The 15,318-nt window shown below is 39.7% G+C and overlaps 1 protein-coding gene across 1 annotated transcript in view; it reads left to right on the plus strand.

Annotated features, from left to right (window-relative positions):
* Positions 1–15,318, plus strand: part of FMO5 (flavin containing dimethylaniline monoxygenase 5) — a 36,566-nt gene that overhangs the window by 3,545 nt on the left and 17,703 nt on the right. The window contains exons 2-4 of the mRNA XM_052637398.1: positions 7,973–8,161; positions 10,889–11,051; positions 14,574–14,716. Of these exons, the coding sequence (XP_052493358.1) occupies positions 7,973–8,161; positions 10,889–11,051; positions 14,574–14,716 (495 nt within the window). The remainder of the gene's footprint in view (positions 1–7,972; positions 8,162–10,888; positions 11,052–14,573; positions 14,717–15,318) is intronic.

The following is a 15,318-nucleotide window of genomic DNA, read 5'->3' on the forward strand; positions in this document are numbered from 1 at the left end:
AATATATCTCCCTCTAAAAAAGAAAACTGAATGGATACAAAGTTAGAAGGTTAACTATAGAGCAGTGGCTGTTAACTTTGGCTGCACACTGAACAATCACCTGGGAACTTTAATAAACTTTAACAATTACTGCTATCAGCCCATCCAGATTCTGGCTTTATTGGCCTGGAGTGCCAATAAAATTCTCCACTAGTTATTTCTAATGCACAACCAACATGGAAACCTTTGACCTTCAGCCTTTACTCCTGCTTTCCCGTGTGATAAATGAGGATGACATTGCATCTTTAAAACAAAATCAATAATAGTTTATTGAATAAACATTTCTGGACCTCAGACTATATTAGATGATGAGGAAACAGAGTTATATAACCTCTTGCCTCTGCCCTTAGATATTTTGCAATTTAGCTAAGAATGTGTGGAGAAAGGACTTCTGAGGTGGATGGGATAAACTCTGGTTCCCTGAGCTTTCTAGGGCCAGCACATGACCTCTTATCAGTAGATTTCAACCTTATCTACATATTGCTGCTGCTGCTGCTGAGTCGCTTCAGTCGTGTCCGACTCTGTGCAACCCCATAGATGGCAGCCCACCAGCCTCCCCGCCCCTGGGATTCTCCAGGCAAGAACACTGAAGTGGGTTGCCATTTCCTTCTCCAATGCATGAAAGTAAAAAGTGAAAGTGAAGTTGCTCAGTCGTGTCCGACTCTTCACCACCCCATGGACTGCAGCCCACCAGGCTCCTCTGCCCATGGGATTTTCCAGGCAAGAGTACTGGAGTGGGGTGCCATCGCCTTCTCCATAGACAGGGAGTAATTAAAACAGGGTCTCTGGCACAGATGTATAGAACAGACTTTTAGACTCTGTGGGAGAGGGAGAGGGTAGGATGATTTGGGAGAATGGCATTGAAACATGTATACTATCAGGTAAGAAACGAATCACCAGTTTATGTTTGATACAGGATACAGGCTGCTTGGGGCTGGTGCACGGGGATGATCCAGAGAAATGATATGGGGTGGGAGGTGGGAGGGAGGTTCAGGATTGGGAACTCATGTATACCCGTGGCTGATTCATGTCAATGTATGGCAAAACCAATACAGTATTGTAAGGCAAAATAAAGTAAAAATAAAAATTAAAAAATAAATAAATAAAAATAAAACAGGGTCTCTGGGAGAAGGGACCAGGCATTAGTATTTTAGAGTTCCCCATGTGATCCCTGTGTGAAGACAACATTGAGAACAGTCCTAAGACAACTGGGGTCCGATGGGATTCTGAGAGTCTGTCAAAGGAACAGAAGGTCCACACTGTTCTCATTCCTCCCACTGAAGGTAAGTCATTTTTCTCCATTCTTCTGCCCTTACTATTGCCTCTGATCCCTTCAGTTTAAATAACACTACCCTATGTCCCCATTATTTTTTTTTCACATGAATTTCCTATTCAATGCAAGTCATGTGCTTAGGCAGGAAGTATGATCAAAGTATGTCTGTATAGGGAAGATTATTCACTGACGGTAGAAAATACTAAAATGCAGGAGTGGAAGCTCCTTTTTCTACTCACTGACCTGATACTGCTCTGCCCTCACTTACAAAGTAGTGAGCTGACAGTAATAAGCACTACCAAGCACTACCAATGGGGTGTTTAGAAGGGCTTGAAGGTTTTTGTGGAGATACAATATTTCATTGTCTTAATTATTTGAAAATTAATACAAATACATGATTATTGTCACATATAAAGGGTAAGATCTGTGATTCATTTAGCTCAGTGACCCCCAACAGACCTGCTGTGGAAAGCATCAGTCTACTCCTTCTATTTGGAAACTTCGAACCTTTGGAAAACAAGGACAGAGTGTATTTTTTAGCATTAAGATCATGAGGTTTTTTGTTTTGTTTCGTTTTGTTTTGCTTTTTATTTTGGCAGTGCTGGGTCTTGGTTGCAGCATGCAGGATCTTTAGTTGCAGCATGAGAAATATTAGATGTGGCATGTCGGATCCAGTTTCCTAACCAGGGATCGCATCCACGCCCTCTACTTTGGTACAGTGTGGAGTTTTAGCCACTGGACCATCAGGCAAGTCCCTGCGGCTGCTGCTGCTGCTGCTGCTGCTGCTAAGTCGCTTCAGTTGTGTCCGACTCTGTACGACCCCATAGACGGCAGCCCACCAGGCTCCCCTGTTCCTGGGATTCTCCAGGCAAAAACTCTGGAGTGGGTTGCCATTTCCTTCTCCAGTGCATGAAAGTGAAAGGGAAGTCGCTCAGTCGTGTCCGACTCTTAGCGACCCCATGGACTGCAGCCTACCAGGCTCCTCCATCCATGGTATTGGAGTGGGTTGCCATTGCCTTCTCCGAGGGAAGTCCTTAATATAGTGTTTTTATTACTTTAGAAATATCTGCTGAATGAATGAAGTCAAATTTAATAGTTAAGAATATTTCTACCCCTGCCTTCACAAACACCTTGTTTTCAAAAGGACCTAACCACTAATTAATTTTTTAATGTGCTATTACAAATAATATGTTTAAATAAACTTTAATTTTAGAACTGTGTTAGTTTACAGAATTATTAGGAAAATAGTACAGAGTTCCCATTTACCTCATGCCCAGATATTATTAACCTCTTACATTAGTGTGATAACATTTGTTGTAATTAATGGACCAATATTGATACCTTATTATTAACTGAAGTCCATGCTTTATTCAGATTTATTTAGGTTTATTTTTCCTAATGACCTTTTCCTGTTCCAGCTGTCGTGTCTCCTTAGGCTCCTCATGGCTGTGTCAGTTTCTTAGCCTTTCATTGTTTTTGATAATCTTGACAGTTTTGAGAATAACTGGTTAGATATTTTATAGAAAGTCCCTCAGCTGGGATTTGTCTGATGTTTTCATCGTGGTTAGACTGGGGTTATGAATTTTGGGGAGGAAGACCTTAGAGGTAGCGTGCCATTCTCATCACATCATATCAATGTTACACTCTATCACACTTATCACACGGATTGATGTTAATCTTGACGACCTGGCTTGAAATGGTGTTTATCAGGGTTTGTCACCGTGAAGTTTCTCTTTTTTTCTCCCATGTCATACTGTACTCTTTGGAAGAAAGTCACTATGCACAGTCCACACTTAAGGGCAAAGTTGGCTATTCTAGGCTTTTTGTCTTTCAACATAAATTTTAGAATCAGTTTGTCAACATCTACAAAATAACTAGCTGGGAGACTGACTGGGATTGCACTGAATCTATAGATCAAGTTGGGAAAACTGACGTCTTAACGATATTGAGTCTTCCAATCTATGAGTATAGAATATGTTTTCATTTATTTATATCTTTGATTTTCTTCTGTGTTTTACATTACCTGGATATAAGTCTCATACATATTTTGTTAGATTTTTACATAAGCATTTAATTTGGGGAGTATTATTATAAATGGTATGGTTTTTCATTTCAAAGTCCAATTTTTCATTTCTGTTATATAGGAAAGCAGTTGGCTTTTGTATATTACCTCTGTAGCCTGCAGCCCTGCTATAATTGCTTATTAGTTCCAGGAATTAAAAAAAATTCTTTGGAATTTTCTACATAGACAGTCATATCATCTTCAAATAAAAAATCATTTTACTTATTCCTACCCAATATGTATACCTTTATTGCCATTTCTTACCTTATTACATTAGTTAGGATTTCTAATACAGTGTTTAATAGAAGTGTTAAGAGAGGCTGTCCTTGCTTTGTTCTCAGTTTTATGGGTAAATTGTTCATTTTCTCAGTATTAAGTATAATGCTGTGTTAGTCGCTCAGTCATGTCCAACTCTTTGCGACCCCATGGATGGTAGCCCACCAGGCTCCTCAGTTCATGGGATTCTCCAGCCAAAAATACTGAAGTGGGTTGCCATTCCCTTCTTCAAAGTATAATGTTACCTGTAAGTATTTTGTAGATGTTCTTTATCAAATTGAAGGTGTTTCCCCCTATTCCTAGTTTGCCGAAGGGTTTTATCATGAAGGTGTGATATAAATATTTCTACAAAAATAAAAGAAAAATCCAACCTCCTTAATAAATCAATTTGTTTTTCCTACCTTCAAGTTTTATTGATTTATAATAAATAAAATATACTCATATAACAGGGTAGAGATTATACAATGTATAATTATGTAAACATGGGTAGACACAGGCATACAGTTGTCCCAGGCATACATAATATTATATTTTATGATTGCAATCTAATGACTCAGAAGCTTGAAGTTAACTGAGGAAAACAATAAATGAAGATAATAAAGTAGATTAGGATTATGCAACATGCTGAGTTTTAGAATAAGAAATCTGGTTTCCCACATGGAATCAGTAGAAGCCAGTAAGCAGTGGGCTGACAGGATCTGCTTTGAATTTATCAGGATACTTAAGAAGTGGTGTGGAAGATAAATTCTACATCATACTGAGAATCATAATTTATTAAACCATTTGCCTATTGGAGGAGGGGCCATTTAAGTGATTTCTAATTAATAGCTATTTTAAATAATATAAATTGAATATCTTCATGCATTTGATTTTATATTACTTTGCAATTTTCCTTACAACAAGTTTTTATAAGATAAAAATATCTTATTCAACTCTTTTTGGAATGAATTTGATGTATTTCATTAGTTTGTTATGCATTATGTGAAATTTACTTCTTTTTTCTATATGTACCTTTCTCAATGTAATTCGCCATACATCTATTAAATATCTACTAAGTGCTATTTATAACTTTATATACTGTGGGAAAGATCATAAATATAAGTCAAGGGGTTTACAATCGAATTAGGGAGATAAAGAATATATAAACTATAAGACATTATGGAGGTCTCTGAATCCTAAACTGAAAAACAAACTATAGAAAATGGAGCAGCATCCAAAAGTTTAATTAGAGAAGAGGTACAACCATACCCTAGAAAGAAAACTTTGGTTGAAATTTGTAGGATAGGTTAGAAGAGACTTGAAAAGAGACTTGTGAAAACATTATTAGCAGCCAACAAGAATGAGATCCTGAAGTACAGGGCAAAGAAATGGGAATGATCAATCCAGGATTCTGAAATTCAAAAATTCTTCTCTAAAAACCAGGGGAAACTCATCTCTAATGTGGGCAAAGCCAATGAACACTCTCCTTTATGGCCATTGAATGCTCAGTAATACCCAACATCCAAATATCTGTTTGTTGATGGAAAAAAGAGAAGACTGTCTCTGCATGATAAACAGCCCTTTGTTGTTTAGTCTTCAAGTTATGTGGACTCTTTTGCAACCCCATGAACTGTGGTCTGTTAGGGTCCTCTGTCCGTGTGATTTCCCAGGCATGACTGCTAGGGCAGATTGCTATTTCCTTCTCCAGGGGATCTTCCAACCCAGATTTGAACCCGTGTTTTCTGCATTGGTAGGCAGATTCTCTACCACTGAGCCAGCAGAAAAGCCCTAAAAAGGAAGTGCATGGGTGCGTGCTCAGTTGTGTTGGAATCTTTGTGATTCCACGGACTTTAACCCACCAGGATCCTCTGTCCATGGGATTTTCCAGGCAAGAATACTGGAGTGGGTTGCCATCTCCTATTCCAAGAGATCTTTCCCACCCAGGGATCGAACCCACATCTCTTGCATTGGCAGGCAGATTCTTACCACTGGGCCACCTGCAAAGCCCAGAAAGGGAAAAGGGGGTACAAATTGGTTAACATAATTGTCCATAATCAAAACAATTTTAAAAAGAGTTAAAAAACCATCATTTGTGATGTTTCAGTTAAGGCTAATGTAGCAGTCTGGATAGATACTGTGCTATTTTATGTGGTCAGTACAACACCCCTGTTTGTGTGTGCTAAGTCACTTCAGTCATGTTCAACCCTTTGCAACCCTATGGACTGTAGCCCACCATGCTCCTCTGTCCATGGGATTATCCAGGCAAGAATACAGGTATGGGTTGCTATGCCCTCCTCCAGGGCATCTTCCCAACTCAGAGGTTGAACCTGTGTCTCTTGCGCCTCCTGCATTGGCAGGCAGATTCTTTACCACTGAGCTACCTGGGAGAATCTTGAGGATTTTGCTAGAAAGGCAGGTTCCAATTCAGTAGGTCGGGGTGGGGCCTGAGATTCTGCCTTTCTAACAGTCTCCCAAGAGATATCTCTGCCTGCTAGTTCATAGATCATACTTCAGGTAGCAAGGATCTAGAGTAGTGATTCTCAAATACAGTGTATTTGTTGGGCATTAAATGGTTCTGAGACCAAAGCAAGTGTGTGTGGGTGTGTATGTGCATGTGGGGGATGGTCCCCAGACACCAACAAACAACATTCAGATACTAGCAAGATGTCCAAGAATTAAACTCAATTCTATTTACCCAGGGATAGTTTCAGATTCCACAAACTGAGAGCTCAGTCCTATAAGACTGCCCCCTCAGCCCTACTGTAGACACCAAGTCATAAACTCAGGTTATTACCAGTGCTTCTGACCAACTGGCTACAGTTTGGAGATTCCAATGACCCCTCCTTGGACTTTGGATTTCAGATGCCAGTCATTACCAGGTTGTTACCTATACTTCTGACCAACTGACTATAAGTCATAAATTCCCATGACCCTTTCCTTGGGTTTGCTTAATTTGCTAGAGCAGCTCACAGAACACAGAAAACCCATTTACTCACTCGATTACCAGTTTCTTATAAGAGTATGTAGCTTGGGAACAGCCAAAGAGAGAGATGCACAGGGAAAGGACACTGAGCTTCCATGCCCTCTCTAGGCACGCTGCTCTCCTGATCTTCTCAGGTTCACCAACCTGGAAGCTCCCTAAATCCTACTCTTTGGGGTTTTTATGGCGGCTTCATGACATAGGAATGATTAATTAAATCACTGGGCATTGGCTACTGATTCAACTTCCAGTCCCTCTCCCCTCCCCAGAAGTCAGAAGGGGGCAACTGAAAGTTACAACCCACAGGGTTTGCTCCATTGGTAACCAGGCCCACCATTATTTGCCTTCTAAGAGTCACCATACTAACACAACAAAAGACTTTAATCACTCTCAACACTTGGGAAATTACAAGAGTTTTGGGAGCTCTGAGCCAGGAACTGTGGTAGAAAGACCAAATATATATGAGAAATATATTTTGACCATCTGGATGACCAAATATATATTTCTTATAAATCACACTATCACAGACATTTAACTTATTTCATTTTTATATTACAAATAATGCTATCAACGCACATTAACATAAATTTTTGTCTGAATACTAAATCTTTCTTTAAATGGCTAAGTGTCAAGGGTTTTCATGTTCTTGCCACATTACTCTCCAGAAAACATTGTACTGAGATTTCATTTTTGCTAACACTGAATAATTGTCTTTTAAATTAGTGAAAATAAGGTAAAACAGGAACACATAGTGGACAGAATTATAAATTAGTACAGTGTTTCCTGGAGAACAGTTGTTCCAAGTACATGAAAAACCTTGAAACTAGTACTCAGATGGGCAGTTCTCACTTGGAGTCTCTTGTCATTTTTATCTAAGACTGGACACATACTATGACCTCTTTGTTTCCATGTTTAGAACATCAGCTGGGATAACTAGGACTTCTGGGGGCTGGCTGCACATCTCTCTATCACAAACATGCTCTTCATGTGGATAGCTTGGGCTTCCTCACAGGATGATGGTCTCAGCGTAGCTAGACTTGTTACACAGCTGCTGACTTCTATGAGAGGAAGCTTTCTAAGAAACCCAGGTGGAAGCGGCAAGACTACTTACCACTTAGTCTTGGAATACCATCCAGTATCATTCTAACTGCATGCTGTTGGTCAAAAGCAAGTCATAAAGACAACTCAGATTCAAGGGGAAGAGACAGCATGAGGGTGCAAATCCTGGGAGATATAAAGGGATGTGTGTGTATAACTTTTTTTAAAAATTGGCATTTCAGATAACTTTTCAAATGTTAATTGGCTGTTTATAAACCACGACCTTAATTCTTAAGCTGTTATGAATGCTTTTTATTTACTGCAGGAAGAACCTGAAGAAGGAAGGGCAAGTATTTACAAGTCAGTGATCATCAACACTTCTAAGGAGATGATGTGCTTCAGTGACTATCCCATCCCAGATCATTATCCTAACTTCATGCACAACTCCCAGGTCCTGGAGTATTTCAGGATGTATGCCAAAGAATTTGACCTTCTAAAGTACATTCGATTTAAGGTAGGGAATTTTGTGGGTATCTCTGTGTTTGAAGTTGTTTGCAAAGTAAATGAATAATGTGGTTTCATTTAGCGGTGCTTATGTGTAGCTTGGTTTGGTATGCTCATGTATCTATCCAATAGACTCTACACTGAGTCTCCTCTCTGACTGAAAAGTATCAATGGGAAAGTCCCTCTTCTATGTATTTTGACTACAGATCCAAGAAGCAACCTTCATTTCATTGCCTTCATTCTGTATCATTTGATTACAATAAACAAATGAGAACTGACAGGTATGGGCACTTTGAAAACTTCTGGTGCCACGACTTGTTCCACAACTTGCCACTTAGCCTTTTATGCTTTCTGAGGTGCTTTCCAATGCATTTTTAATGTGACAACAACCCCATGTATTAGTTATTGAACAGTTATGAGAAAGCAAATAAGTCAACTCTGGTGTAGAGGAAAGAACACTGAAATGGGAAAAAAAAGTCTTAAATTCTAGTCTTTGTTCTGCTGCTAACCTCCTTGTGACTTCAGGCAAGTAAGTTCCTCAACTTTGACGTGTCTTAGTTTTATTTGTAAAACAAGATGATTGTAGTATATCACCTCCTTGGTTCCTTCCTGCTGTAAAATCTTCCATGATATTTCTGTTATTTTAAGCCATGACCATAAAAGAACCAGTATTTCTGACAGCTGGCAAAAAGCCCAAATCTTCTACTTTCTGATCATTCTACTAAATCATGCCTTTTTCTATTTAACAACAAAATTAAAATGGCAATATCCAGTGACGACTTCCAAAGTCAGTCATTTATAGTCTAGTGATGCTTCTCTTCACTTGTTAAAAACACTTAGGTTTGTTACCACACTAAGCAGTGAAGAAACAAATACCCAAAAACACAAAACAAACAAAAAAACAGTGATTTAACAGTCTAGTTAGGAGCCAGAAAAATGAAAATTTCATTGTAAGCATAATTAATAAAAATACAGAGTTACAGGGTGATAAATGCCCTGAGATCTATACATTGCAGCTCAGAGGTGGGACACTTAATCCCTTAGAGCTTGAATTATCAGGTACCCTTGGACTTCCCTGCTCAGATGGTTAAGTATCTGTCTACAGTGTGAGAGACCCAGGTTCAATCCCTGGGTTGGGAAGATCCCCTGCAGAAGAAAATGGCAATCCACTCCAGTATATTGCCTGGAAAATCCCATGGACAGAGGAGCCTGGAAGGCTACAGTCCATGGGGTCGCAAAGAGTCGGACACGACTGAGCGACTTCACTTCACTAAGGATGTTTTTTTAGAGGAGATAATACCAAACTAAATGCTGAAGGGTGAGTATCTCCAAATGAGGAAAGCATAAAAGGATGGTCCAGGCAGAAGCACTGGCCTGTGTACAAGTAAGAACATGATAGAGAGGAACTATAAATAATATAGGATCACTTGGGTATATAAGAGTGTTATTAGTCCACCAAGACATTATGGTCATAAATCCTAGAAGCACATAGGACATACTCTTAATGTTTCCTTAGACTAGGTAGAGTAACCCGTATTTGTTTTTAAAGCTAAAAACTATACCACTGACTATCCCATCTTTTATCTTCTTTCTTTCTAGTTATTTGTAAAATGGGCATTTATGGGAGTCAAAGAAGTTCATTTACACCAAACATGAGCCACGGAGATGTTTTTCTACTCTATTAGGAAAGGGAGCCTTATTAGCTCAGTCACACATTTAAGACTAGACAGTGAGAACGGAACTTGAGATAAGAAGGCATCGGAAGATCGCAGGATGTCTGGGAGTATGGGGAGGAATAGGCATTTAGTGCATCAAGTGTCTTAGAAACACAAGAGAAGCCCACATCTTATTTAAGTATCATATTGCCCTAGGGTATGGTCCAGGGCATATGGTACAAGAAGGGCTTCCCAGGTGGCGCAGTGGTGAAGAATCCACCTGCCAATGCAGGAGACACAGCAGACTTTGATCCCTGTGTCAGGAATATCCCCTGGAGGAGGAAATGGCAACCCACTCCAGTATTCTTGCCTGGAAAATCCCGTGGGCAGAGGAGCCTGGTGGGCTACAGTCCAGGGGATTGCAAAGAGTCAGACATGATCGAGTGACTGAGCATACACACACGCATGGCCTAATAAAACTAGTAATTTGCACTTTTCTAGAAGAGGACAGTGCAACATTAATTTGCCAACTCATTTGAACTAGGTTGCCTCATGAATGTTTTCTCACTCTGACCACGGTGGTGGTGGTTGTGATGGTTTAGTTGCTAAGTTGTTTCCTACTCTTGTGATCCCGTGGACTGTAGCCCGCCAGGCTCCTTTGTCCATGGGATTTTCCCAGGAAAGAATACTGCAGTTGGTTGCCATTTCCTTCTCCAGGGGATTCTTTCCGACCAAGGGATCAAACCCTGGTCTCCTGCATTGCAGGCAGAATCTTTACCAACTGAGGCATGGCCCAAGAAAAGTAGTCATTTGTACTTTTCTAGAAGGAGAGGATAGTGCAACATTAGTCTGCCAACTCTGTTTTATTTAGCTTCCCTCCTGAAAGTTTTCTCACTCTGACCATAGCCCCAAACAAAAAAAGTTTTTATTTGTAGAGTATGAAAATCAAATATCCCTGCCTTAGCCCTCTTATGTGGTATCAGCCCTTTGTGTAAGCCCCTGCAAAGACAGACCTGTCAGGGAAGATGACCACTGCATAGGCTGTGGCTACAGTCCCCTGTGGTGATCCCTTTTCTTCTTAGACCACTGTGTGCAGTGTGAAGAAGCAGCCTGATTTCCCCACTTCAGGCCAATGGGAGGTGGTCACGGAATCTGAAGGGAAAAAGGAGGTGTATGTCTTCGACGGAGTTATGGTTTGCACTGGCCATCACACCTATGCTCACTTACCCTTGGAAAGCTTCCCTGGTAAGTAGCCTACTAAGCAAGAAGACCCTTGAACCATGCCTGTGACCTGGTCCCTAAAGAATGGTCTGAGTGATTCCTACCTTGGGATGAAATAAGGCTTATCCTAATTCTGCATATTCTACTGAAAAATGTTGCAGTAACTTGTATTAATAATATTGGGGAGGTAGAAATAACAATAACATGTGGGACTAGAGGAAAATTAGAAGGCTTTATATTTAGTTTCACGATGATTATAGTTTTTCTAAGGATAAAAAGAGTTGATCTGCATTAGACTGAACGAAGGCTTTAAAAAATTTTTATTGGAGTATAGTTGATTTAAATATTGTGTTTTGAAACATTTCTGCTATATAGCAAAGTGAATCATATATCCACTCTTTTTAAGATTCTTTTGCCACACAGGTCATTACAGAGTATTGAAAAGAGTTCCCTTGCTATACAGCAGGTCCTTATTATTGCTGTTTTGCCGGGGTACAGACCCGGTGGATCCAGGGAATTCGAAGGTGGGGATGGTGTCGGCGTCCTTGGAAAAATACATATTTAATTACAGAGATATAGAGAGATTAGAAACGGATAGTGTAGTAGGAAAATTAGTGGAGAAAAAGAGGCTGAATAACTTGGAATTCAGCCAGAGAAACGGGAAGCAAGAAAGAAGCGACATGGGGGTATCAGTCTTTCCAGAAACTGATCTGATTTCTTTATTTTTGGGTTTGCTTATATACCTTTTGTTACATATAGGGATGAATATAGAGTCACGCGGGGGTCAGTAGTCCTGACCTTTATCAAAATCAGGTGCTTCACATAAATGTATAAAAAAAAGGTCTTAGGGATATTACATCATCTTCTGGCCATGAGTGAGACCTGCTGACATTTTATGATCCTTTCTTTCTGATAACCAAAAAACTTATTTCTTCCAAGGATGTTTTTTCTTAAACCAGGCACCACCCTCCAAATAAAGTTACATTCCTATAGGGTGAGGGTGTAGTGAGTTACAATCAAGAAAGGAATTTATTTAACCCAAGGTTAACATGATTAATCTTAAACATTAATACTTATTTCTCCTATATGCTTAAAGGTTAATACTTATTTCTCCTATATGCTAGTTATATTCATTATAAGGGCAGGGAACATGGAGATTTTGGAGCAAACATCAGCCCAACAAATGAAAATCCTTTCACTAATGTTCCCCTTAAGATCTATTTAGTCTTAAGATAGTGATGAAGTTACATTTTTACATAGCAAGGACACGGTGATTTATAACGAAGTACAGTGATTTATTACAAAAGAGAAAATTCATTAACTCAAAAAGTCTAGTATTGCTAACCTTAAAACTATTATAGTTCCTTTTCTGTATTCCAAATACATTGATTAATATATTCCCAGGTGCCTAAGGATATGGAGGCCTGGCGGCAGTCATTGACTCAACAATGAGAAAAGCCCTATGCTAATTAAGACTCTCAAAATACTCCAAAACTCTCTGTGCTTATACTTATTAAGTATTAAGTATATAGGTAGTAAACAATCATGTGCGTAGTGGCAGGAGTATGGATAATCCTGTCACACAAGCTAGTCTGTCAGCAGAGAGGTTTGACCTAAGACACCCTTGTCACACCCAGGGCAGGGAATTAGCAGCAATTATTGGCACAACAAATGAAAAACCCTTCACCAATATAATTCCTAATCAACCCACTATACTAATAATTTCCGACTCCCCAAAAGAATTTGCCTTTAGTAAGTCTAAAACATCTCATGCCTCTCAGATTGGGAGGCTGTAAACAATCACATGTGGCCGGACGAACCTATACAGGTGGGCTAGATAACCTTCAGAGGAGTCCATAAGCTGAAACACTCTTGTCACGCCCAGGAATTTTTATTGCCTTGGAGCTGCACGTTTACTCCTTCTCCGAGAGAAATGGTTATGGGGGAGAGCCTAAAACAGACTCTGGTTTGGGGGTAGATGCTCGGGAACAGGGGGTTTCCTGAGGCTTGATCACGCCTTTGCGTATGCCAAGCCTCCTTCCTCATGACCTTTGCCATGGGCAGAGTTCCTCACGCTGGCCCCCGGCACTGTTTAGTTGTCAAGTTATGTCAGACTCTTTTGCGACCTAATAGACTATAGCCCACCAGGATCCTTAATCCATGGGATTTCCCAGGCAAAAATACTGAAGTCAGTTGCCATTTCCTTCTCCAGGGCATCCTCTCAACCAAGGAATTGAACCCATGTTTCCTGCATTGGCAGGTGAATTCTTTACCACTGAGCCACCAGAGACCCCTTCTTACAGTAGTGTGTATATGCCAATCCCCGTGTCCCAGTTTATCCCTCCCCCACTTTTCCTCCCTATAGAAAAGTTTGTTTTCTATAACTCTTTCTGTTTTGTAAATAAGTTCATCTGTGCAATTTTTTTAGACTCCACATATGAGATACCATATGATATTTGTCTTTCTCTGACTTACTTCACTCACTTTGACAACCTTTAGGGCATCCCTGTTGCTGCAAATGACATGATTTTGTTCTTTTTCATGACTGAGTAATATTTCATTGTATAAATATACCGCATCGCTTTATCCTGAATGAAGACTTTTTTTTTAGCAATGGAGGAAACAAACAGAAATATTGAGTTTCTAAGCAAGAAAATAAAGCTTAAAGAAAGAGTTAAATTACAGTCTTTGGCCTGGATTTTCATTTTGAGGGAAAAAAAATACTATGTATGTGCTCAGTTGCTCAGTTTTCAACTCTTTGTGTTACCACTGGAGTGGGTTGCCATTTCTTCCTCCAGGAGATCTTCCCAACCTAGGGATTGAACCCATGTCTTCCTGCATTGCACATGGATTCTATGTATACTCTAGAGTATAAAAAAACATGTATACTACAATTGAAATGGAAGTAGGTATTTACAGAAGATGAAGAGAGGGTGGGATGGGCAAATAGGTAAAGGGGATTAAGAAGTACAAATTACTAATTATAAAATAAGTCACAAGTAATATAATAAACAGCACAAAGAATGTAGTCAAAATACTATAATATTATTAGAGAAGGAAATGGTAACCCACTCCAGGGTTGTTGCCCAGAGAATCCAATGGACGGAGGAGCCTGGTAGGCTGCAGTTTGGAGGGTCACAAGGAGTCTGACACAACTGAGCATCTAAACCACTATAATATTGTAATAAGTTTGAATATTGCATAATCTATAAAATATCATTACTATGTTATACATCTGGAACTGATGTAAATCAACTACAAAAAAAAAAAAAGGAAGAAGAAGATGAAAAGACAAGAGAATGTTTTCTGAAGTAGTTTGGATTTGTGAGTCCACAAGTCCAAAGTACAAACAGACACTGAGTTAAGCAGACTACTTATGATAAGGAAATCACAAGGTTTGACTCTGGGGCTATGGGAAAAGAAACCAGGCAAATATATTAAAAAGGTGACAGTGCACTTGAATAAAAGGAGAATACATGGAGAATGTGCACACTGCAAAAAAATTCAATGACCATTACCCAGTAATTATTTTTCCTTCTCTTGTAGGAATTGAGAAGTTCAAAGGACAATACTTCCATAGTCGAGATTATAAGAATCCAGACAGTCTCACTGGAAAGAGAGTCATTATAATTGGCATTGGGAATTCTGGAGGAGACCTGGCAGTGGAAATTAGCCACAGGGCCAAACAGGTTTGAATTAGTAAAATTATTTACTTTGCTTCACCAAGGAAGCTGCAGGACTCAATGGAGTGTATACACCTGCTCACAGCCCATCAGTGCCAATGGCAAATGTAGGGATTGGTTTTGTTGCCTCAGTTGGCAACATCATGATTGATGATGTGACTGAGCCAGGTTACAAGTTAAGATTTCCATCATTTATCTGGCCTCACTCTAAGGAATTTAGTTATGACCAAAGAGTGTGCCCATAATCTCTCTCAGCTGTCTCTTTGGAGGGTGCCTCTGGCTTTGAAGAAGACCAAGTGATTGCTGGGAGAGCCTGTTAGAATGCAGCATCCACAGTGCGGACCACTTGTTAGCCAGCAGAAATGCCATGCTCTTATTTTGAAGGAAAGTGTACTGGGTCATTGAAAGCTTTTCACTCATAGGCTGGTAGGGGAATTTTCCCCTTCACTCTTCTTCACTCCCCAAATGAAAAAAAAAAAGCAGTCTAATCCTCTGAAGACAACATGGACATCAGTATGAAAAGCATCCACATTGTAGCACATGCAAGCAGCTCTCCCCAGCTTCTGAGTACAATTAGTTAACATAGAATATCATCCACAGTAAAGCCA

The sequence above is a fragment of the Budorcas taxicolor genome, chromosome 3, assembly GCF_023091745.1.
Source record: "Budorcas taxicolor isolate Tak-1 chromosome 3, Takin1.1, whole genome shotgun sequence".
Taxonomy (NCBI): domain Eukaryota; kingdom Metazoa; phylum Chordata; class Mammalia; order Artiodactyla; family Bovidae; genus Budorcas; species Budorcas taxicolor.